Source organism: Solanum lycopersicum, chromosome 8, assembly GCF_036512215.1.
Source record: "Solanum lycopersicum chromosome 8, SLM_r2.1".
Lineage (NCBI taxonomy): Eukaryota > Viridiplantae > Streptophyta > Magnoliopsida > Solanales > Solanaceae > Solanum > Solanum lycopersicum.
In genome coordinates this window covers 799,288-823,108 of record NC_090807.1, presented here as the reverse complement: position 1 = coordinate 823,108, position 23,821 = coordinate 799,288, and the positions used below count along the sequence as shown (strand labels likewise).

The 23,821-nt window shown below is 30.3% G+C and overlaps 4 protein-coding genes across 4 annotated transcripts; 2 read left to right on the top strand and 2 right to left on the bottom strand.

Moving 5' to 3' along the window:
- The first annotated feature begins 3,365 nt into the window (after positions 1–3,365).
- Positions 3,366–4,630, top strand: LOC101261936 (uncharacterized). Its single transcript, XM_010326164.4, has one exon. It carries the CDS (start codon positions 3,709–3,711, stop codon positions 4,570–4,572), a length of 864 nt encoding a protein of 287 aa, XP_010324466.1. The 5' UTR covers positions 3,366–3,708; the 3' UTR covers positions 4,573–4,630.
- Positions 4,631–6,841: 2,211 nt separating this feature from the next.
- Positions 6,842–9,984, bottom strand: LOC109120858 (ubiquitin carboxyl-terminal hydrolase 20-like). The gene is made up of 8 exons (XM_069287947.1): positions 9,652–9,984; positions 8,790–8,904; positions 8,594–8,704; positions 8,194–8,342; positions 7,728–8,045; positions 7,526–7,648; positions 7,275–7,434; positions 6,842–7,179 (listed from the first exon to the last, which is right to left on the bottom strand). The coding sequence occupies exons 1-8, from the start codon at positions 9,982–9,984 to the stop codon at positions 7,037–7,039; spliced, it is 1,452 nt and encodes a 483-aa protein (XP_069144048.1). The 3' UTR covers positions 6,842–7,036.
- A 1,625-nt stretch (positions 9,985–11,609) lies between these two features.
- LOC101261344 (probable ADP-ribosylation factor GTPase-activating protein AGD9) lies at positions 11,610–15,180 on the bottom strand. Its single transcript, XM_004244344.5, has 7 exons — positions 15,045–15,180; positions 14,722–14,840; positions 13,783–14,215; positions 13,386–13,643; positions 12,404–12,526; positions 12,082–12,180; positions 11,610–11,997 (listed from the first exon to the last, which is right to left on the bottom strand). The coding sequence occupies exons 1-7, from the start codon at positions 15,111–15,113 to the stop codon at positions 11,890–11,892; spliced, it is 1,209 nt and encodes a 402-aa protein (XP_004244392.1). The 5' UTR covers positions 15,114–15,180; the 3' UTR covers positions 11,610–11,889.
- A 418-nt stretch (positions 15,181–15,598) lies between these two features.
- Positions 15,599–18,849, top strand: LOC101261638 (DNA repair RAD52-like protein 1, mitochondrial). The gene is made up of 4 exons (XM_004244345.5): positions 15,599–15,858; positions 17,659–17,696; positions 17,797–17,891; positions 18,489–18,849. The coding sequence occupies exons 1-4, from the start codon at positions 15,599–15,601 to the stop codon at positions 18,630–18,632; spliced, it is 537 nt and encodes a 178-aa protein (XP_004244393.1). The 3' UTR covers positions 18,633–18,849.
- The last annotated feature ends 4,972 nt before the right edge of the window (positions 18,850–23,821 follow it).

Genomic DNA, 23,821 nt, shown 5'->3' with positions numbered 1-23,821 from the left:
TATGTTAATTTTTTTTCCAATTTCCAAGAGAATATTATTAGAGCTCAATAATTGGGGAAAAGTACATACAACATCATAAGCCAGATGTTCTCCAATATTGCATCAGCTTTTCTGATTTCATTTTTCTTTTTAATAAAATATACTTTTTATGTATAGGTTGGAAAAATCCACATTATATCATGTCATAATTGCTAAATCCAACATAAAGAGCACAAAATACAGGGCTACAACTGATATCATAATATTATGTTATTGAATGTTATCATATTATTGAACATAGACGTAAATTGAAATTAATCAGATTAATAAATTTAATATATTAGATGATAAATGGATCAAAATATTTCAATTTAATGACAACTTGAAGTTAAGAATTATTATAGTTTTTTTTCCTATTTCTATTTTTACTAGTATTAAATAATTGTATAAAAATTTTTAAAATATATTAAGAATTAATTTAGTAAAATTTATTTGACTGAAACGGAAATAGTGGTTGCTTTATTTGGGAGCCGCCGCCATGATTTTATGAAAACAACATAAAAGAAGACCCTTTCTTAACAACCCCTTCCCATGACATCATATATATATATACTCATCTCTATATTTTTATTGGTCCATTATTTAAAAATAAATTTTTATTTATGTTTATTAATTTTAACGTATTTGAAAAGAATAATATTGTTATTTAATGTTTTATCTATCACTCTAGTTATATTTTTCCGAATCATTTTTATGATCTATTACTAGAGTTGCTTATCAGGACGTTGGATGAAAAACAAATGAATGATTTTCTCTATAGGTTAGTTTTTGAGATTGGATTAGGTCTAATAGTATATCTAAATCATTTTGATTAAACATTTAAAACTTTTATCATTTTGACTATTCCTTAAATACAACTCCTAAAAGAGGCTATTTCTGCAAAGTGAAAGCCTTTTTTAACTTCTTGGACCCAAAGTTATCTCACTTCATGGGCCGATGAAGATGACCCATGATTGGATTTGAGCTTCACATGGATTTTCATTATCCTGCTTTCCAAATTAAGATATATACCATGAGATACGAAAATGGATCGAGTAATTTCTTTTTCAGCCATGAAAAATCATTTTTAAAACAATGGTGTAGAAAGGAATTTTCCCTTAAATTGCGTGACCCTTAAAAAACAACTATTAGTATCTGTATTAATTAATGCATTGTCTTACATATTTAGAAAATGATTTGATGAACAAATAATTAATATTTAAGATATATGGCTTGATATGTTAAAAAATGACAACTAAAAAAATAATGATCTTTTCATAATTATGCACCTTAAAAATGTGTTTGAATAACTTGCAAGTGAAAATTCAATGCTTGCTTTTCGATCATCATAAGTTTAGTGGCTATTAAGTTTCTTTAGAACAAAGTATAAGTTGAGTTTTTGAGTAAACTTTTAAATTGGATCAACAACTTTTAAGTTTTTTTTTTCTTCATTTTTTTTAGTTGGGTATGCACTTGGTAAAAATACCAACTGCGTCTATATGTTAATAGTAAAATCATTCGAAAAATATAAATCGATCATGTTCAATTTAGGTTTTTTTAATTTATAAGTAATTTTCTTTGACCTACACTTAATATTTAATATTTATTGTTGATATTCTTATTAAGAACAAATCTTAACTCCCTCTTATTTTCATTTTTTATTTTTTTTCCAATTTGCATTTTCATTTAATCAACTTATTTTGTGTTTGTTCTCACTATAATCTTATCATAAGATCAAATATGTTATATGAGAGCGAATATTACTAGACAAAATTAGAAGTGATTATATTTTCTAACTAAACGTAGTTCAAATGATTGTCATCTAACATTTTTTTTATATTATTGTTCATGTTCAATTAGTACTATTCAAATATCTAATAAATTTTAATTCACCTTGATATTCAGCAATAATAGAACTAGAGGGTCGACCGCAAAATTAATTAAATTTTTACTAATTTAGATCAAATCTAGCGTTTATATTAAAATTCATCGACTTGGGAAAAAAATCATGATTCATGCCTCCAATTTTCAATTGTCTTTCTCATATAATAATCGAATGTCATGTTGCTACTATCAAATCCTATGGGTGCAAGATAAATGCTGCCTTTGTACCAATAATTATATCTACAGATTTTGACCCCTAGTTAGAGTGATTATTTTTCAAACCTAAAAAGAAAAAAAAATAGTAAAAAAGATTTATAACATTTTTTTAACTTTAGAAATAGTACAAGGTCAAATAAGAATCAAGATGCCAAAATCCTTTCTTTTTCAGGTTAGTACTACAAAATCTTAAAATAGATTTCTGTTTTATGACAAGTCAATTGTTGAGTTTTAATTTTCAAAAGACATGGTTGTACTGTTCCTGCAATTTGTTTATTTGGTACTCCTATTTCTTTATATATATATATATATATATTAATTGATGTAACTTTTAATTTCACGATAATATCATAAAATTTGATTCATATTTAAAAAAACATTCTTACTCTTTAACAACAGTTTATAAAGGTAGAGTTATAGAGGATGTCGTTTCTAATATACTTCTGACTCAAGAAAATATAGTTAAACAAACTTTAAAGATTGAATCTATCAAATTCAATACTCAGGCTACCTTGATTTTTACTTACCTTTTAATATTTATATTTAACTTTTCTAGTAACATGATTATTGTTTAAAAGTCAAATATCTTAAAGATATGATATAACACTCTATAAAAATTGGTTTTGGTGAAACTCGAATATCATAGTAAAATATTTTTATAGAGAATGATTATTATTAAAATGTCGGCTCCAATGTTTTTTTTAATCATAGAAAACTCATTACATGTTTTATTAATAACAATAGTAATACTATAAAAAAAAAACTTAACCTTTGAATGGTAAGGTCAAATTCAAAAAATACTTTTTTTTTCTTTTCCAAATAGTAATACAAAATCTTACAATAGATTTCCTTAGTATTATCACTTTCGACCAGTCAATTATTGTTATGTGAAGAAGTCATTAATTTATTTGGTATTCGATTATGATCTTTCCTATATCGACATCAATGAATAATGGAGTGATTTGATTTTTTTGTTTTAAAGAAAATGTATTTATCAGCTATATAGTAGATTTGAGTTTAAAAATGGTAAAAATCATGTTGCCCCCCTTCAAAATGGAGTTAATAATTGTTTGAACTTTAATTTATTCAAATTTTAATATAAATATTGAATATTCAAATAACAAATATTTACTATGTAATTGATCTTTCAAATGAAGTGATACATTTGATTGAGTAAAATGCATCTTTAGAACATCCTAATTAATTAATGTTGCAAATTATGAACTTTTCCAAAGCACCATATTTATTAAAATAACATCTATATAACTATATAATGTCGATTATTTGATGACATACTTTTTATTTTTCATACTCACAAAGTCTACATATTTATATCCCACCAAAATTGAAATAAACAAAAGAACTCACCTACTATATTTCTTTTTACCTAAGCTAAATCTTGAACGTGTTCAAATTATATTATATTATAGTAGTAAAAGTCTTTACAACAATTTTTAACAAATAGATATGAGACTTTTCGTTAAGTTTCTATTCACACACACCAAACACCTCAAAAATATAGTTTTTATTTTAATAATATTTGCGCATATCGTATCGACGATTATATATATATATATATAAAGAGTTATTATGAAACTTGAGAAGAAAAATAAAAAGAGACTTGCAGAAATGGTGTACTATAATGAAGAAGAAGCATGGAAATGTCCAAAACACCCTTTGAAGAAACGGCGAACTACTACCGGAGTTTGTTCAATTTGTCTCCGGGATCGACTTTCCGAACTTTGCCCTATCTGTGCTAAAGTGCGCCCTTGCTCTTCTAGCTGCGCCGCATCTACGACGTCGTTGTCTTCATCCTCCGGCGAGGAACCAGTCTTCTGTAGATCAAAATCTGTAGGAATTCCGTTTTTAAAATCGCGAAATGTTAATTCTAGCAGCCGGAAGAACCAGTCGGAGACTGAGAAATGTAGCAAAGTCGGAGACGGCAGAGAGATGGAGTTGTGTAGATCGAAATCCGTCGGGATTCCGTTTCTAAAATCGCGAAATGTTGATTCCAGAAAGACGACGGAGAGTGAGAAGAGTAACGAAACCGGCGACAATAACGACAGCAGCGAGACAGCGTTATGTAGATCAAAATCCATCGGAATTCCCTTTCTAAAATCACGAAATGTTGATTCCGGTGACCGGAGAAGGAAGACAGAGAGTGAGAAGAGTAACAAAACGGCACCGTTCTGGTGGATTTTTAAGTTAAGGAAGAGAGGTAAAGAGAACGAATCGGAATCGAAAGCATACTACTGCAATGATACGAGGATTAAGGAATTCGCGATAACGACGGTGATGAGATCGAGATCGGTGAATGTGGCGATGACGTCAGTATCCGGCGGCAATGATGTAAATTGTTCGACGGAGAAGTTGAAAGGATGGTATTTGGGAAGTCCGATGAAGGTTTTCCGGCAATCGTCTAAAGCTCCGAAATTGGTTAATTTAAAAGGATAATTGTATAGAATCACAAACTAATAATATAAAATAAATATAGTAGCTATCGTTTGATTTATTTGTGTTACGTAGCAAATTGTTTGTCAGTCTCTTTCTCCCCATATTCTCACCACTCGCTCGCTTTCTTCGCTCGCCTCTCTCGCATTATATAATAGAGTTATATAAATTGTATTTCTAATTGTATAAAGTTAGATAAAATTGAATATATACACATGTAAATATATAAATTTACGTTTATATACACTTATAATTATACAATAAAAATACTTCTTTGCTCAAGTCTCTTTTGTCTTTCTCTCTTTTTCGTTTTATACAAATTCAAATTCTATATAATTTTTTTTTTCGTTTTGTACAATTAGATTCAATTGTACATTTCCCGCCCAAGTCTCTTTTGCCTTTCTCTCTTTTTCGTTTTATACAAATTCATATTGATTATAATTGTCTTAAACACTATAATTATACAATTCGTTTTATAAATTTATTTTTATACAATTTTCGGTCTCTTTCTCGTTTTATACAAATCGCTTCAATTGTATATGTATAGCAAATTATACATATATACGTTTGCTATGAAACACACTTATGCAAACTTTATTATAACATACAAATATAAATTTTATGTTTGATATACATGAAAGTTATCCTAAATAAGAAAACCATGGCTAATTGAATAGAGGTAAAAATGTTTATTCCACATTTATGTAAACTATTCACAAGCTAATCCAAATACCAATATTGTGATTATATAAAAAAAAAAAGGAAATTGTATGACATTTTAGTGAAGTAAAAATATACATATTTAGTATTCAAATTTTGACAATCAAAATTATTTAATATTTGTATTAGTAAAAAAAGATGGTGTAATAATTACCCCCTATTATTAGTTGGAAATTTGCAAGCTAGTTTAGTCATTATTATTATTATAAAAGAAAAAAGATTGCATGGACATTGAGTTCATGCATTCGAATTCTAATAAAGTTAAAATATATTTATTAGTCAAGCTTTGATAGTTATAATTATTCGATATTTATGTTAATCAAATATAATAATTACTATCTTTCATTATTAGATAAAATATATAAATAATTAACTCAGAAATAATAAATTATAACTATCAATAAATAAATAAATTATATGAATATTGAATTCATGCATTCAAATTTATATTAGGCAAAGAGAACAATTATTTATCTTTTACTATTTTATCAAAATTCACCAATTAATCCATATATACTTTGTGATTGTGACCCTTTTTGGTAGTTTGCCAATATTAATTACTAATTCGTAGATAAATTAAAATGTGGACAACATTTTATTGATAACAACTTAGAGAGAAATCAAAGCAAATAAAATTCAGCCATATCACATGCAAGGTATTGTCTTTTTTAGTGTATAGAAAAATAAACAAACATATCATATCGTTATTAATATTGTGATGATGACACAATTATATTATTATATTATAGAAAATGGTGAGATGGATGAAATTTGATTGCCTTTAATTAGAGTTTTTATCGATAAGAGTCAAACTTTCGATCACGACATAAAGAGAAGCTAACCTCTTGTCGATCTCATATTTCCAATGAGTTGGCTGAGGCTTGTTATTTGGATTGTCTTCTATTCGATGTGATACATGTAACTTTTAGATTTATATATCGATTTCATGATAACAAAAAAAGATTCTCGTGTTAAATTTCTGAAAATGAAAAAATAGGGAGCATTTTTTTCCTTTTAACTAACCCTAACCCTACAAATAGAGTCTAGACTATTTAGATCAATAAACTCGATTAATAAATGATAGAATAATTTGATTACCTTACAGAGATAGAGATGTTATTTCTAATAGAGAACTTACAACTCAAGTAGAATACATCTAAATTAGTTTCGAGCATTGCCTAGTTTCCTTAATGTAATTATTATTATTACTACTACTCTCATATATACAATCTTAATCTTCTATTTTTTAGTATTGCTTGTTGCCTCTTTGACTTCAATTATCATATTATTTATCATCATAGTTCTGTTCTCCATTTCAATACGTCTTCTTCATTATTTTATCTTTTAAACAAACATTAATTCACTCTTGATATCTTTCTACAGAATCTACCGAAAGTAGTTCGTATCTTGCTCATGATAAGATATAAGGCTACATACACACCAACCTCTCAACGTACATATTATAACCTTGTTACATTACACTAAATATCACGGGAAAGATGTTCAAACATATCAAACAAAAATCATTTTTGCTAATGTAATGTATAAATAATTGATGGAGAATCCAATAATATATTATTTCTATCTTTGAATTCGTAAACTCAAAATTTTGAATTACGAAAAAAAGACTATTTATTCTATGAGTTCAAATTACTCATTTTGTTGCGTACATAAGGTAAACCTTTTAAAGCTATAAGGCTTCAATCGACGTTGAGACTGTTCGAAAAAAAAACAAGATTTTTTTAGCTTAATCCGCCTTTACGTCTTTACTTGGAGAATCTTCCAGCTTCCTCTTCTTTTCATTCACATCCATGGATTCTTCTTCATCTTTTGAACACACCTTCTTTATTTCCACGTCTTGCAATTGATCTTCGCAATAAACCTGATCATCTGCTAAATGTTTATTAGTAGTTGTTTCAACAACATTTCATTCAAGTTTGAACATATATTTAACTTGGCAAAAAAAAAAAAGATTTTGAATTTACCAACATCTAAAAGATGATCATTTGATGTTGAGGGGATAACCAAATTTATGAAGGACCTATAGATTTGAGTATAGTCTGAAAACCATAAAGTGTCCCTTTTTGCATAGAATATAATATATGCTTCCTGTGCTAAGACAAAATCTTCTTCAACAAAATCAACCTATCACAAAAATCAAAACAAGTTTGTTGTCGTAAACCCTAAAACATTTCAATCAAATTAATTAACGAAATTCCAATATATATATATATACCTGCTTGTCGTTAAATTTGTACCATTCATTTGGAGCACAACGAATGAAGCTATAATAGTGTCCTGAAGATATTGAAGGTCCGGAATGCACTATAATTGCGTAGAGATCGTATTTCATTTCTTCCTATTTAGAAATGAAACAACATCATGTAACTGCTAACAAAAGATAAAATGTAGGTAAAAGTTCAAATAAAGATACTCACATTATTGATTTCGTTGGTGTAAAGAAGCATGTCCAATTCCAGCGGAAATGAAACATGCTTCTCCACCTTCTGAATATCTGTTCCGTTATTTTTGAATCTTTTCAAATGCAAGGCAGCAACAGAAGGGGCACGATCAACGAGGAGCTGTTTCTCAAATGACCCATGTATCTCGCACATCTCACAAGAAAATTCAAATTTCTCGATTTTGGTGAAAGAGTTCAATGCTTCTGGTACACTGTCAATATCCTCAATATCTAAGCTTATGTCGATGAAAGGCTCTTGTGTGACAGAGAAATATTCACAATTGCAACAACGGAGCTTCAAATAGAGAAAAACAAATTAACTATACAAAATTTTATATATACAAGCTAGACATACAAAGTGTACATAAATCGTACATGGTAAAAAGCATTATACATCAATTTGAAAAATGAAAAATTCGATATAAAAGCATGTAAGTGGTTACCTTGCTTACAAAACGACCACCAAAGGACTCCTCTACAATGTTGTCTTGTGGTTCTAGATTGGAACAACAATATTCGAGTTTATTGAGAAAGCACTGTAAGAATTCATGTGCATCTTCTTGTTGATACAAATCGAAATCGGGTGAAAAATCTGATATATATTTTCACAAAGTTAAGAAAAAAATAAATAAATATAAGTTACATAGTTGTCACAGAGACATAGAGCCACAAAGCTCAAGTTGTAATCAATACTATACTAGAACTATTTTACAATTGTCCTTTCTACTTTAAAAAACGATTCTATTCTTCATATATTTCATTGATGAGAATGTTATTTGGTTTTAAATTTATAGTAAACTTCAAAATGAAATAAATAAATAACTACGGTTAACATGCATATACCTCTCAAGTGGCTAACAATTTTTCTCGGTGAGACATAATCATAAGCACCAACTATAGAAAGGTCAACTAGATTTCGAATCATGCAAAGTACACAAAATCCAATTGTGTGATCTGCAATAAGAAATGACATGAATCTAACAAAGGTAAAAATCGTTCGAAATAAAAAGAAATTTTAAGTTGATATACTTACTATTACATGGCGATATATGATCAATCGAAGCAAGTAGCTGAAGCAACACTACGGTGTGCATAATACATTGCAAAACCGCATTCAGAAAACATGTGTTGCCTAAGTTAGACAGGCCAATTCCCTAAAAACAGGCAATAACAACAAGAATTTATATATAAAATACACACAATAGTGATTGTTTAGTAATGCATCATATCTCAATATCTATTTAATAATACACACTTAAAATTGGTTATTCTGTAACTTTGAAAAATTTTATTATAATAGTGGCTAGCTAATTCTCAATTATCGAGCTGAAAAGTGGTTGTCCTAGCCTATCTATTTTACTACATAATTTTATTGATTGAGATGTAAGTTAAAAAATTGTATCATTTGAAATAACATAAAAGTAGCTAGCCCTGATTACTTTACTACAATAGATTATCAGTTAAAGATGTCATAAAAATAGAAAAAAATATATCATTTGAAAAAACTTAAAAGTGGATAGCCCTGGATAATTTACTACAATATTGATTGACTAAGATGTAGTTATAATAGACTAAAAGCACAAGTTATATCACTTGAAAGAGTTAAAAGTGGTTAACCCATGCTATTTCACGGTAAATTGTATCACTTAAAAAGAGACGGAAAAATGGTTAGCCAACACTATTTGTCTATATAGTTGATTTATAAAGATGTCAAAAAAATAGGCCAAGTTGATCGATAAAAATGTCATATGAATAAGCTAAAATGATAAATTGTATGACTTGAAAGAAATTAAAAGTGGTTAACACGCACCATTTTACTTAATAGTTGATTGACTAAGAATTAAAATGTCATAAAATAGGCTAAAATTGTAAATTGTATAACCTAAAAGTCAAAATCATACCACCATTTTAGAAGGCTTATTCTCAATAGACCTAGTTTCTTCAACCGTCTCTTTGAAATTTTCGGGCTTAATTGAAGTAATTGGTGCAACTATTGAAGGAGACCATTCAGCCCAACCCGAATATAAAAGCTCATTACCATCCGAAGAAACGATACAGCCCATTGAATCAGAATCAACTCGAACAGGTGATCGATATTCATTCAAATCTGAATTCTTTTCTTCAACTTCGATTTTTACTAATGATAAATCTATGTTGTTTTTCTCAATTTCTTGGGATTTCAAAGCATCATGATCAGGTGATGTTTGTACATTCTCTAAATTTACTTTTTTCATTGACAAGTAAGAAAATAACAAAAGCTAGAGAGAAATCAACAATAGAGATATGAAAACTCTAGGTGATGTTGAATGTTTTTTCTAACACATAGAGAGGTTTCGAAATGAGAGGGAAACATATAAAGATTGGGGGGTGGGGGTGGGAGATTTGGAAAGTAAATTTATCAATTAGGAGAGTGATATAGCTTAATAGATTTTCTAAATTAATATATAAATCTTAATGTTATGATATAATGTAGGGGGGTCAATTAGATGGTCAATTATATTTTAAAATATTATGTCGGAGATTTGGAAAGTAAATCTGCCAACTAGGAAAGTTATTATAATTAATAGATTTTAAATTAATAGATAGATTTTAATATTATGATATAATGTAAGGGTGTCAATGAGACGGTCAGTTATTTTTTAAAAAGAATTTATATCATCTCATTTTTTCTTTTGGTATTTTATATTATATAACAAAAATTAGATTTTTTAAAATCATTAAATCACATCGACTATCAATTTCTCTTCACTATTTATATGGTTCGGTTAATTTCGAAAAAAATTACTTTTAAGATATCATTTCAAAATATAATATTATTAAAAAAAAATTCGTGAGTATGTTCTTGAAGAATCACTTTAATTTTTCATCAAGAAGTTAAGAATGTAAAATCTTGTTGTCTTATTGTTTCATCTTAAAGATTTAAATGAGCGCTTACATAGATTTTATCATATTATTTGAAAAAGCATCTATGAATTTTAAACATTATTAAGTAAAGACTAGTTAAAGAGCAAAGATCCAACATGATCCAATCACCAAAAGCCCAGGACCTAGGTTACATTCATAATTGAAAAATGGTATGAAATATTATTAAATGAATTTTATAGTCTTTTGTTTATTTTTCTATTGCCTGTTTTACATTGCACGGTAAAAGTTTTTTTATCTAGATGTTAGAGTATGTTTTCGCACAATACGATGAATTAGACCGTGACACAATAATAAGTTCTCTTTCTATGTTCATCGAAATTAACGTTATCATGATCTTATTGTCATAATTACTTTGTCAAGGTTTATTAATCTTTCTTAAAGTATTAGAGCATAGTTTTTTTATTATTATTTTCAAGTTCGATAAAAATTTAGGAACCTCAACTATTTTATACTAGTCTCTCTCTCCCTCTCTCATCGCCCTCTCTCTCACACAAACGCACACCATACTATACATATTAAATTTATATATAGTTAACAACTTTATTTGTGTTTTTCGTGGTCTAAACAATTTTCGTTGAATTTATGTATAATTTTTTTTAAAAATATCTAATCTTTAAATATAAATATAAAAGTAAATTTTGTAAATGAAATGAATATTAATAATCTAAAAATAAGTATCTATTAAAGGAGTAAAACTGATTCATACACGTATGTCCTTGCTTTAGGAAAGTCAATAACAATATGTCAGTTCTACATTCTGTTAGTTGTGTAGCACATCAAGCTATAGCTACGGTTCGTAGTAAGAAACATTAGCTAAAAAACCTTATTATGTTTCTAGTCTTAACGGTTCTTGAAATTTAATTATTATTTAGTAATTATTGTAAAAAAAATTAAATTAAAATGATAAGCTGTTTATTTATATGTGGTCACCTAATTCTAAATTAAACATAATGTGTATGTATATATATATAAAGAGGATAAAATCTAAAGAGTTTTCACTATAGTTTACAATTGAACGACTTCACAACTCAGACACAGTAAATTGTTGAACAAAAGCTCTACAAACCTCACCGACAACCAAACAAATACAAAGAAACAGAAATTTTTAACATGGCAAGACCAGCTTCTTCAAAGCCTGTATATAGAGTTGCATTCCAATATTATTTTTCATACAAAATGTTTGCATCTGCCTGAAATATTCTGGTCCTGTAACCTCACAGGATGCGGTCTTGAAAATCGGAGATTAATGTTGATGCAAATGAGCCAAGTCTCTTTCCAGTTTCTCCAGCCATGTTTTTCAGAGAGGACATGTCCTGTTGTGCCTGAAAATATAGAGAGTGATCCTTTCAATGTCTTTGTGTTCCAACTCAAAAACATTTACGTTTGTGTCATTATTGCTTCTATACCTGGAATGAGATCCGGTTAATGAGATCACCAGCAGTGAGGTCCAAATCTGATCTATCATCGTCACCAAAAAGGTCTGCACTTGATATGGCACTTGAACCCTGAAAATACATAGCAGTAGAAAACATTGTAAGGAACAGGAATCTGATTCATCCATTTTTAGGTGGGAAATCTCCTTTTTTCCAATCAATTTATAGGACAAGACCCTAGTATGAGATTGAATGAGGAATGGGAGGTGGTCAAGTCAATGTGTCTGCTTGCTGATCAAGAAAACAGCTACACCCATAAATATATGAGAATGTTATCTACAACAAGCAGTCATACCGAGAACTTCTTAAGAGAAACTGAGGCTTCCATTTCAGCTTTGCTCTGATCACCAAAGAATTGGGCAGATGAAATTGCTTTTGCATTAGTAAACTTCTTCCTTGCATCATCAGTTTCCTCGATCTGATTAAAATAGGATGTAACTTAATTAAATAAAACAAACACCATCATTAGAATGTGAGAAAAGTGTGGCATCAATAAAGTGGGGAAGAACCATGAGTCTTAGGTTCAAAACCAAGCAGAAACAAAAAGACTCTAGGTGATTTTTTCCTATCTACCCAAGCCCACTACTAGTGCAGGTAAGAGAATAAGTACCTGGTGGGATTAGTCGAGATGCATAGAAAGCTGGCCCAGATCACCATCGACGAAAAAATAAATAAATTGAAGACTAAAGAAACAACTTTAGGCAAAGCAGTCCTACTCATAAATAACGAACAAAAGAAGTACCGAGTGAGAACAATAAATCACAAACTGAAGGACAAATCCAAGGTGAAAAAAGAAAGAAAAAATTCAAAGGCAAACTATATTACAAAACATCCAAAAGTTGTTTTTATTTTTATTTCATTAGTAACCAAACAGTTGAAACTTCCATTGCAAATATTTAGAATGTAAGATTGAAGTTCCAAATGGCGACAACCTTTTCCTAAATCAATAACAATCCTTACACTTATTGACAACACAAGAAGCTGGAATAAGATCAAAAAGCAACAAATCTCTCACAAGTCAGTAGTCACCGCCGTCAACTTAGTATTGATCAAAATATAGTCCACCCACCCAACTGCTGCACCTATGTATAATATAGCAGTTAAACTAAGTGTGGTACTACTTTCTTTATATCTCATAGATACACATATCAACATTAACATTTCATGTGACAGCTCTATTAGAATCCTTGTATGGCAGTGTTTACCAATTCTCTCTCTCAAAAAAAAGAAAGGATCCTTGTATGGCAGTAAACATAAGAACTAGAATAAGAACTCACTTGAACTTTGGAAGATTTTGAGCTTTTCTTTGTGAAACCGCTTTCCATTCCATAGTCCGCAAAAAAATTGGAGGACATTGGAGGGGATACATGGTTAAGAACACGTCCAGAACTCATCTCAGAGGATTGGACATTGTCCGTGTACTCGAAGCGAGATGTGAATGATGAGCCACCAGTTGGTGCACTACTTGCAGGGTTGGAGGAAGAAACTTGAACAGGCGGTTCTTCGGGCTTCTGGTCATACAAACTTTCACTGGTCTGTAAAGATGCTCAATCAATTAATTTAAGTTCCAAATTTGTTAAATACCTTATTATAAAAGCATGAATAAATCTTCATTTCAAAATATGCAATTTATACCCTGCATCCATTTCTCTAGCTTGGAAGTCTAAGATGTACCTTTTTAGTAAGTTTACGAGCTCCAAGTCCACCTGGCTTGCCAGATTTCTTTGCAACTATAGGTTTTTTAATCGAAGTAGTAAACATTGATTGTGAAGCTTTGGGTGAAGCAGAAACCTCTGGTGTTTCATCCTTAAATAATGAGGTTTCTTTTGGAGCTTCACTAATCTTAATATTAGAAAATCCATTTGTAGTCTGCACAAGCTGAGAGGCAACAGGTGATGTTGGCAAACCTGTATCTTCTGCTTTACTTTTAGCCACTTCTTTTGAGAGTAATTGTTTATACAATTCGGCAGCCCTGGAGGTATACTTGGCTTCAATCTTGCCTCCATCCGTCCATCCGTGCTGCTTGAAAAAAACTTGAGCACGGTTATTTCCACCAAAGTACATCATCTTCAACTGATCTGGTGACCATGAATCTAAATTTGTCGACCTGCAAGAATCAATTCATTGAAAATGGACAGTTATAAATGCCAAAATAACAGAGATAGAGCAGAACATATTTGTTTGCAGCTGGCCATACCCACTCCCCCTTCAAAACAATATATCCATCCGCTCCAATATGTTTGACATTATTTCCTTATCATTTTGTTCTAAAAAGCACATCTTAAAACAGTACATGTCCTCAACTCGATCTAGACTAATTTATCCGGCACACATTCACCCAAAGATGCAATCTTTGAATACATCCTCATCTTAATTTGCAACATTGAGTAATGAGAGGAAGCAACTGTTTATGAAGGCAGAAATCACGGCTGATTCCAGTAATTTCAACATTCCTACAGAGTATCTAATAAAACCTAAACCACATACCTTACATAACTTCCCAAACAACATAGCTGAATCAAAGGACAAAAAAGACAATTGAATGGAATATTGATTTATAACAATAAACAAATGCATAAAAGAAGAATAAAGTGACCAAACTTTAGAATGTACCTAACAAAACTGATGTGAACACCAAGGCTACGATGCGTTGCCGAACAATCAATACACAAGAAGATCCCATACGTAACCGACGCCCATGTAGGATTCTTCGCATTGCAATCAAAGCACATCTGATAAAAAAATTCAAGCTAAATCGTTCATAAAACAAAAGATCTACTCAACAGAAACACTAGATCCAAATCAGATCTCAAGTTCCTAAATCAATTCAAAACAGACAAATTCAAATGAAAAAAGAATAAAATTTTCAATATAAAAACAAATATACCAAAAGGAAAAAATCGGCAGGTAATTAAAGATAGAGAAAATATAGAAACCTTGTTCTCGGGCTTGGCTTTGAGCTTCCGGAAAACGGCATTCTTGTCGGTGAAACTGTCGGCGGCCATGGCTGTAGAGAGGAATACAAATTGTAGAGAGAGAAAGAGTGAAGTTCCGTGAGGAGGAGGAGGAATGAATCTATTTTAGAGAGAGAAAGAAGCCTCCTCAGGGAACATACAGAGAAGATGCACAAACAAATATCGATCACCGCTAACACCTTCTTTGGATGTTATGTTTCATACCTAATTAAGCCATTAATTATTTATGCATAGAACTTAATATTAGTTGAAGAAATAATTTATTTATTTATTTATATAATACAGGCGAATAATTAATATTTATATAAAATAATAGTACCAAGTAACTGTTTGTTTATTATTACCTTTATAAAGTAGCAATAACAATAAAAATCTTAGAAATTTAATTGATTAATTATTTGAATTTTTTTTTTCGAAAAAAAGCGATATAATTTATATATGTTTTTGAAATTCTTTTAACTGGTTATTTGAAAATTTGGTTGAGGGTTTTTGAGTGAAGTTGAAGGGGAAAAGCCATGGCATTTTCTTCATCGCGTTCTTCTTCTTGTGTTTTGAATAAACTCCGATTGTGCCAACGCTCCATCTCTGCTAAGGCTTCTTCTTCACCGAAAGACAAAGACAGAGAGAGATTGATGTTTGATTCAGAAAAAGACCTAACTTCAGGAATCAGCAGACCACTTTCTGAGATACTGAAAGAGCTGAACAAGAAAGTTCCAGATTCACTCATCAAGTTTCGACATGAACCTAATGGATTCTCCATCAAATACATACCATGGTCATCTCCTGTTTTCTCTGTTTCATTTTGCACTAAATGATTTGTTATTGCTATTTTGTTTCCCTTTGTAATTGTTTTACTCGAGTTGAGGGGAACCGCCTCGCTAAGGTAGTAGTGGTAAGGACAGACCCCGTGCTTATGTTTTTGCATTTGATTACTTGTGCTTGAATTGCTTAAAAAGATTGTACCTTTAGGGGTTTTTTTTGGTTGATGACATAACTCACCTCCAACATGTGTTGTATCTTGTTTACATTCTGCATTTAGAGTGAAGAGTCAAGTATCTACTTTTTTGCGTTTATTACTTGAACTATTCTCAACTATTTATCAAAACACAACTCAATTATCGATTGCTTACTTGAGATATCACCATCTTTCCAGTAGGTGAAGTGAGCAATGGATAGTTGAGGTGTGTTTTTGATAAATAGTTGGGAATACTTTTTTTATAATTTAACTCTTTTTGTTTCAAATATACTGATGGTTAGGTCTAGCTAAAAGGCTTGTAGGGTTATTCAGTTCTCCACTTGAAAATCTTAGTTTGACTCTTGTTCTCGCAATGGTTTGCCCTTACAAGTGCAACAAGTCCAAATACTTATCTGAATTAGTGCCCTAACACCCAAAGTACATATTTTTATTGCATTTGCTTTTTACTCTACGAACCTATAGCTTCTTCCCGTCAAAGCATGCCTTGTTTCTTTTCAGCCACAAGGTCCACGTTGTGCAATTGGGAATGCTCTCCATATTGGCTCTAAGCTCTATTAACTTTCTGTGATTGCTGCACTTACAACAAGCTTCTAATTTTCTCTGATAACATTAAAGATACGCCCACTATGCTAAAGAACAGTTCCCAGCTTTGTCTTGAGAATCTGCAATGTAAAAAAAAGATATTATCTTGTTTCCTCCTCTGAATTGTAAAAATAGCATGTACTACACAAGGAAAAACCTCACCTTTGTAACTTATGTTTGGCAAGCATCTCTAGTTGTTAGCCAAGCAAAAAACTTAAATTCCCTGATAACTGTTGCAACAACATTCTTGTAACAGTTAATTGACTGAAAATACCGTATGCCTACTGAACATGAATTCAGTTATCGAAGAACTAGTAAAGGTAGGTCGTTAATGAAGTTTGTGAATTCTCTGATGTTTCTAGCTTCTCCTTTTTTTTTTCTTCCATAGACCTAATTATATTAAAATCTCCTCCAACAACCCATGGTAATGAAACAATTCTACTGATAGCAGCAAGTTTTTCTATATGTACTTCCTCAGGTTCCTATCACAGGGGCCATAGACCTGACCCCTGTGAAAGCTTATTGTTAACCCACTGTTAATCTCTTCCTTCCAAGAAGCAAATCGTTATCCTCTGCAGATATCCCAAACGTACACATTTGTTCTCAACTTTTTTAACTGAAAAATATCATCAAAACACTTATCATTTTATTGTATGCAACTCTTTATACTTACTTTTGTACTCAACCACACAAGTAAAATGAACATTAAAATAATTTTTCAAAATAAATCGTTGGGTATGTTGTTGTTGTACATCGTCCTCCATAACAAATACACCCAAAGTATCAACTATGAGTGGTCAACATCGTTGCTCAGTTGCTTTTAAAACATGTAGAATCTAATGCATCTGTGGAAGTTTAGAACAGTGTTTTTTCTTCTTTATATATTGGTATGGGCCATCAGTTCTTCACTCGATTTATTAACACTTGCCTGAATAGTGTGTTCTGCATTTTGTTTCTGTTGCCTTTTACAATATAAAAAAAATCGACTTACTTATTATGACTTATGAATCTTTGCAGGCATATTGTGAATAGGATTATGAATTTACATGCACCGGGTATGTCAAAGAACTTTTTTATTTATTTTTCCTTTTTTCTGCGAATGAAACTACTTTTACTTTAGTTAGCCAGTTGACAGTCAAACTTCTTGTCAATTAGAATGGTCTGGCGAAGTTCGAAGCGTCACCTACTCATCTGATGGCAAGTCAGTTTCAGTTGTTTATCGTGTGACAATATATGGGACTGATGCAGAGGTATTGCTATCTTTGTTACTTATGCTTGACAGATTGTTTCTATTATTAAAATGTTATATTGTGTAGTGATTAATAGCCTGCTCTTAATATTTTTCTAAGCAACCAAATACTGTTGTTTATGAGGTGCTGCCTTTTAACTTGAGAAGACCTACCTAAAAAGCCACGGATACACTCTTTAGCAGACTTTAAAGCTATGTAATGTTCAATGATTCTCATAAAGTTTGTTTCCGCATTTAAGCACTTCATTCGGTGTAAATATTTTTTCTTCAAGTAATTTAGCAGACAACTTTTGACGCTTATTATTCATTATTTTAGTGGCATGATACCTTTTTACTTCGCTTTGTTGTCCCTTTACTTCGAACAAGCTTGTAGCTGATTTCAAAATTGTGATTTTTTCCTCGAGTTCTTCTCTTCGTTTATTGGGAGGTTTGTAACAAAACTGCATCTTACTTATTGTAGAAAACCCATAAAATAGATGTGTATGTTTGTGCTTGTTACCTAGTTTTCTGGTTTGCTTGCATTTCATTCACATGATAAATTTTTACATTATCAAAATCTGATGATGGTTTTTGATTACCTTGCTCTGTTTTGACTTAGATATATCGAGAATCAACTGGCACTGCTTCAGTAGATGATCCAGGTTATGGGGATCCTGTGCAGAAGGCAGAAGGTATGGCATTTCGTCGAGCTTGTGCTCGTTTTGGGTTGGGACTTCATCTTTATCATGAGGACATGTCATAGACTGGGATAGGTTCAAATATCTTTTTGGCATGAACAAAGATCCCAATTTTGTTGTTAAAAAACATTACTAAAGGTAACTGTACTATGGAATCTGGTTCATTTTGTAAGCCAAAAAAATGTTGTTCTTTTCAATGTGTCAAGTTGGTATTTACTAAGAATTGAAACTCCAAATGTAACTAAGCAAATCTGTTACTAATGAAAAACAATATTTGTGCAACTTCTGTTACTAATGAAACTAATATTTGTGCAACTTCTGCTAGATAAAGATAATTTAGTTGTTGTATACTTTGACCATTAGCCCAATAGATATTCTGGGCCAATCCAACAAGGAGCTTAAGCTAGAAGAGATTTGGGCTTGCCACAAGTATCTTTAAGATAGCCAAATTAGCCCCAAAAGATCACATGTAAAATGAAATTGTAACAATATAATGTGTCACCGTGTGGTTAGGCATGGAGTTTAAGAAATAATAAAAGATTTTACTATGTTTTACCAAATTTTCCTTAGTGTCACTTTAGTGCTTATTGTTAGTTGACGTCGATTCTTTGCTGGAGAAGCCTAGGACTCGAATAGGAATAGAGAATAGAAGCTGACAGCAAGCATTCTCCTCCGGGCTTAAGTTTTCACAATTAAGTGTTAAGTGAGACTCAATAATAATAAAAATGGGTGTGGTATCATCGAATAGTTGCCTAATAAGGTAATGTGACATTTTTCTTGGATGAATTTAAAAAGGATGACACATAAATTGAGTATTATTGTTTGGTTAAAGATTGTAACAATTCAACTTTTCTTTCTTTTTTTTCTTTAAAAAAAATGTATTTTGTTTGTTCATCAGACAAACAAGGAGGAATTTTAAAAATATTTTGTACTAATGTTGAGCCATCAAGAGCTTGTTGGGCCAATGTGTATGCTAATATTGGCCTATCTTGGTTGGCTCCAACAAATGGTAAAAACTACTATTTTAAGTAGTCATTTTTAAGGCAGAAAATAACATTTACACAGAAATATCTTCAAATCATGAAACTTGAAGTTTTGTTATTTTGAGTAATATATATAGTCCAAAAAATTTATGCAATAATGGAGCATTGATATTCTAGGTCCTTAATATACCACGTTTGTTTTGCAAGGGTTGGCTTGTATCTAAAGAAAGTGACCTTTTGGAGAAATGTATGTATAATATAATATATCCAAAAGTATGACATGTATGTGTGTCAAAAAATTGCTAACTTCTAATAATCTATCGTTTTCTAAGTGAAACATGAAAAGTACCCCTCATTCATTAATTTCATGTTACTCATCGTTTCTTAATTTACCATGTTATAACTAGTGGTGGAGGTAAAAATATATACTAAATATGACAAGTATCAATGGACCAATCACATCATTGTTTAAAAGTATTTTTACTTCTTTTTCAAACATTTCAAATTTTCGAAAAAATAAACACACAACCCCCCCAAAAGAATTCGTTTTAATTTTGTTTACAAGCTATGACTAGACATCGATAAATGACAATTAACAATGATTGCATGCTTTATTAAATACAACATGTAAAGTCCTCCATATCTTCTTCTAAGCGAAGCATAGAGTGCAATAAATAATTTTATAGTGGTGATTATAAATGAATGAGTTGCATAATTATATTATGAGGAAATTTCGATCATAAAAATATATAATCAATGATAATAACAAAACATTCAAAATAATAGAGTCATTTATCAAATAGACACTCAGGAGATCTTTCTTCTTTATCTTCAATTACATCTTATTCCTTAATTTTAATTTTAAAAAGTATATTCATGACTTATTGTACTAATTTCTCGTGACACATTACTCATTCTCCTAATTAAATCTACACAAGTCAATAAAAATATTGTTCCGAAAGATAACTTTTATATAGAGTTCATTAATAGACTATTTAAGATATAATAAACAAAAAGGACAAAAAAGATAAGTTTCAAGTCATAGTATTGTACAATATAAGCACATGGTAAATTCTATGTGATTACAATTCTGATTAGTCACTTATCTATCATTGGGATTTTTCATAAACCATGTGCCAATTTGCATATTTATTGGTCCACTATTTGATGTATGCAATCAGTTGGTCCCATACAAATAAAAATGTTGTGGATATTTTTCTTAAAAAAATAAAAATAAAAATTGGGACTATAATGTTTTTAGGCAAATCATTTTTTTAAAAACAATTACTTTCCATCTAATCGTAATAAGTTGTAATGGTCATTAGTGTACATTGAGTCCATAACAAGTGTGTATATAACTATACAAGTATGTATAATCAGTGTATGCATCAATTATAATAGAGAATATCGTGATTACTTTATATTTGCTAAAATTTAGACAAATAAAAATAAAGAGCATGATTACTTTTTAGATGTTGTGTACTATAATCTATTAGGCATATGGTGATATAAATCTTTCATTAAAGAAAAAGTAGGAGGTGTAAAAGTAATTATTCAAATAATAAAAATGCATCAATAAGCTAATTTGAAAATTATTTATTTCTTGATTCTTAAACAATAAATAATATTGGGATGGAAAAATCAAATTCAAATTATCTAACTCACTCAATCTGTTTAAGTTTGGGGGAGGGGGGGGGGGGGGGTGATTGACCCATAACCGTTTAATTCATTAGCTCAACTCTTTTCAATTCAATTCATTAAAAATTGGCTTGATATGTAATCTGAAATGGCTCTTGAAAAAAATTGTCGAAATATATTTAAAAAACTTATTTTCAATTCGATATGTTAGAAATTTTAAATTTATTTCTCCACTAGAGTTCTCGCTTCAAACCTTAAATTAGAATTAAAAGTTTTTTTTTTTAGAGAACATCTTATATCTTATGGGCATAGTTACATTGTATGAATTTCACTAAGCCGAATCGATGCAAAAAATTATATAGTTAAAATGAAGGTAGGTATATATATATATATAACTCAACACTCGTGATAAGTTGTTTTTTTCTTACTTCTCTCTTACGAAGGAAACAACTTAGTACTAGTAGCTGGGTGGATTATTTGACTTGAAAACGTTATGTATGGCTAATAAATCGAGGGGGGCCATACATGAATACAAATAAAACAGTGGGTACTATATGTTATATGATAGAATATATATGTGGCATATATCATTTTAGGTCTACATTTAGCGTTTATGAAAATATTAAGACAATTTGTCTTGTTCTTTTCTTGTTCGGGGCCCTTATTTTCTCGAATAGCATGGTCTAACCTAGAATATTATATTCGTGAGCACGAGCGTAGTCTTATTAAATTCGCCATAAAAAATAATTGGTTAGGTTTAGGTGATAAGTATAGGTTAGATAAAATGTGCATTTGGATGAGAACTAGGCTCAATAGTGATCATCAAGAGATCAATTATTGACTATTCGTGGGATCAATCTGATAGAATGATCGATTCTGATCGTTCTGATTTTGAGATTGGAGAACCTTTTGATAAGAAGTGTGCACTTAACAATAAATCACGATAGGAGCTCTATCATTGAATAGTTAAAAAGAACAAATTAAATTTTTTTTTTCTCTAAAAATAATATACTCTTTTTTTTTGGTCCAATATTTATTTTATGTACGATGTGCGAACAAAGCCCCACGTTGATATCCAAAAGAAAGAAAAATTGTAGGGTGATCAATGTGAACAAAGTCGGACATGGAAAGAAGAAAAAGGTTAGGCATTTTCGAGCAAATCCTGCAGGCAGTGAATGATGTTAAAAGTATTTTTGAGTTATTTTAGTCTAACAATTTGTATCAAAACCAATGATTTGGCAAAAAGAATATGGAGTATTGATTTAGTGCCTTAACTTGTTAATTACAAGTATGTTTTACTGTTACTCATAGTTTTGAAGACACAATATACAAAAAAGAAAGTCAGTGTGTCTTGGTGGCCATAGCACATAAATACTCAATTGATCATATTTATATATTTCTGTTTATTTTATATTTTTCAAATGTATTTTGAAAAGTATCTTTTAAACAAAAGTTTATTAAAAATGACCTTTTTATTCTTCAAAAATAGAATAAAATTCACATATAGCCCAACCCTAGCTCTTCACTCTTGAGAAATTACAGAGTTTGTTATTATTATTATTATCATCGATGGATGTAGAGTGTTCTCCTTCCTTCTTTTTTCTCTCCCCAAGAGAACCACTATAGTGCTAGTGGCTAGGTTGGTTAATGTCAAGCATGTGAGAGTCTAAAAATGAGACGAATTAAGGATTCATAATGACTTTATTGACTAACAACTCATTGAGTAAAAAAGACGTTTTCTGCGATATTTTAGATAAAAAAATTCTAGAAGTGTAGATCAGGCTAACCTCAGAATTAGATGTGGTCACATTTTCGACACTACTAGTGATCTTTGATATCCACGACAACTGTATTGACAAATTAATCATTGAGTAAGAAAGACGTTTTGTGCGGTATTTCAAATCAAAAAATTCTAGAAGTTCATCATTAAGTTAGATTAGGCTAACCTCAGAATTGGATATGCTCACATTTTCAACATCACTAATCTATTCGTCCACAGATTAATCATCCTACTTCAAAGGTGAAACCCATTCAAAAGATAAATCATAATATTTGAGATCATCAGAAAGGAAAGGCCAGATTTCAAAGTTTATTATTATTTGAATTAGAAAATATTTTTTAAGGGGTTCCAAACAAAAGATAATTCAACTTAAATCATAAATGGATATTACTAGGCATAAAAAAAAAAAAGCATACATGGATATTAGTACTTGTATGTATTTTGTTATATATACTCTAATAGTACTATTTATAGAGTCCTAGAGATGCCATTTTTATCCATATATATATATAAGTTGACTACAAAATTATATGCTCAAATTTGTAATCTAGGGACTATGTTGTATGATAGGGGGTTCTCTACATCATTTATTAAGTTAATTAAGTTAGGTAGAAAAAAGTACACCAGGCTTAAGATAAGGCTTCTACTATTATAGAATCAGCTATATTTGGGATGTATTATGTTGATTTTGTAGCATTGAAAGATGAATTCTGTATATTAGTCAAATATTTTTTTCTTGTAGGGGTAAATTAATTAGAAGTAAAAAAGAGTAGCATTCAATTATTAATTAAGAAAAATAATGCAAAAGTAATCATCTTTTAACGAGAGAATTGTTGGGATTATGATGACAAAT

Coding starts and splice junctions, on each gene's coding strand:
- LOC101261936 (XM_010326164.4), top strand. CDS start 3,709: ATGAAACTTGAGAAGAAAAATAAAAAGAGACTTGCAGAAATGGTGTAC.
- LOC109120858 (XM_069287947.1), bottom strand. CDS start 9,984: ATGAAAAAAGTAAATTTAGAGAATGTACAAACATCACCTGATCATGAT. Junction 8,343..8,593: donor AATTGTTAGCCACTTGAGAG/GTATATGCATGT, acceptor AATATATATCAG/ATTTTTCACCCGATTTCGAT. Junction 8,046..8,193: donor GTGGTCGTTTTGTAAGCAAG/GTAACCACTTAC, acceptor CTCTATTTGAAG/CTCCGTTGTTGCAATTGTGA.
- LOC101261344 (XM_004244344.5), bottom strand. CDS start 15,113: ATGGCCGCCGACAGTTTCACCGACAAGAATGCCGTTTTCCGGAAGCTC. Junction 14,216..14,721: donor GTTCACATCAGTTTTGTTAG/GTACATTCTAAA, acceptor TGATTCTTGCAG/GTCGACAAATTTAGATTCAT. Junction 13,644..13,782: donor CTCGTAAACTTACTAAAAAG/GTACATCTTAGA, acceptor GCATCTTTACAG/ACCAGTGAAAGTTTGTATGA.
- LOC101261638 (XM_004244345.5), top strand. CDS start 15,599: ATGGCATTTTCTTCATCGCGTTCTTCTTCTTGTGTTTTGAATAAACTC. Junction 17,697..17,796: donor TATGAATTTACATGCACCGG/GTATGTCAAAGA, acceptor CTTGTCAATTAG/AATGGTCTGGCGAAGTTCGA. Junction 17,892..18,488: donor TATATGGGACTGATGCAGAG/GTATTGCTATCT, acceptor GTTTTGACTTAG/ATATATCGAGAATCAACTGG.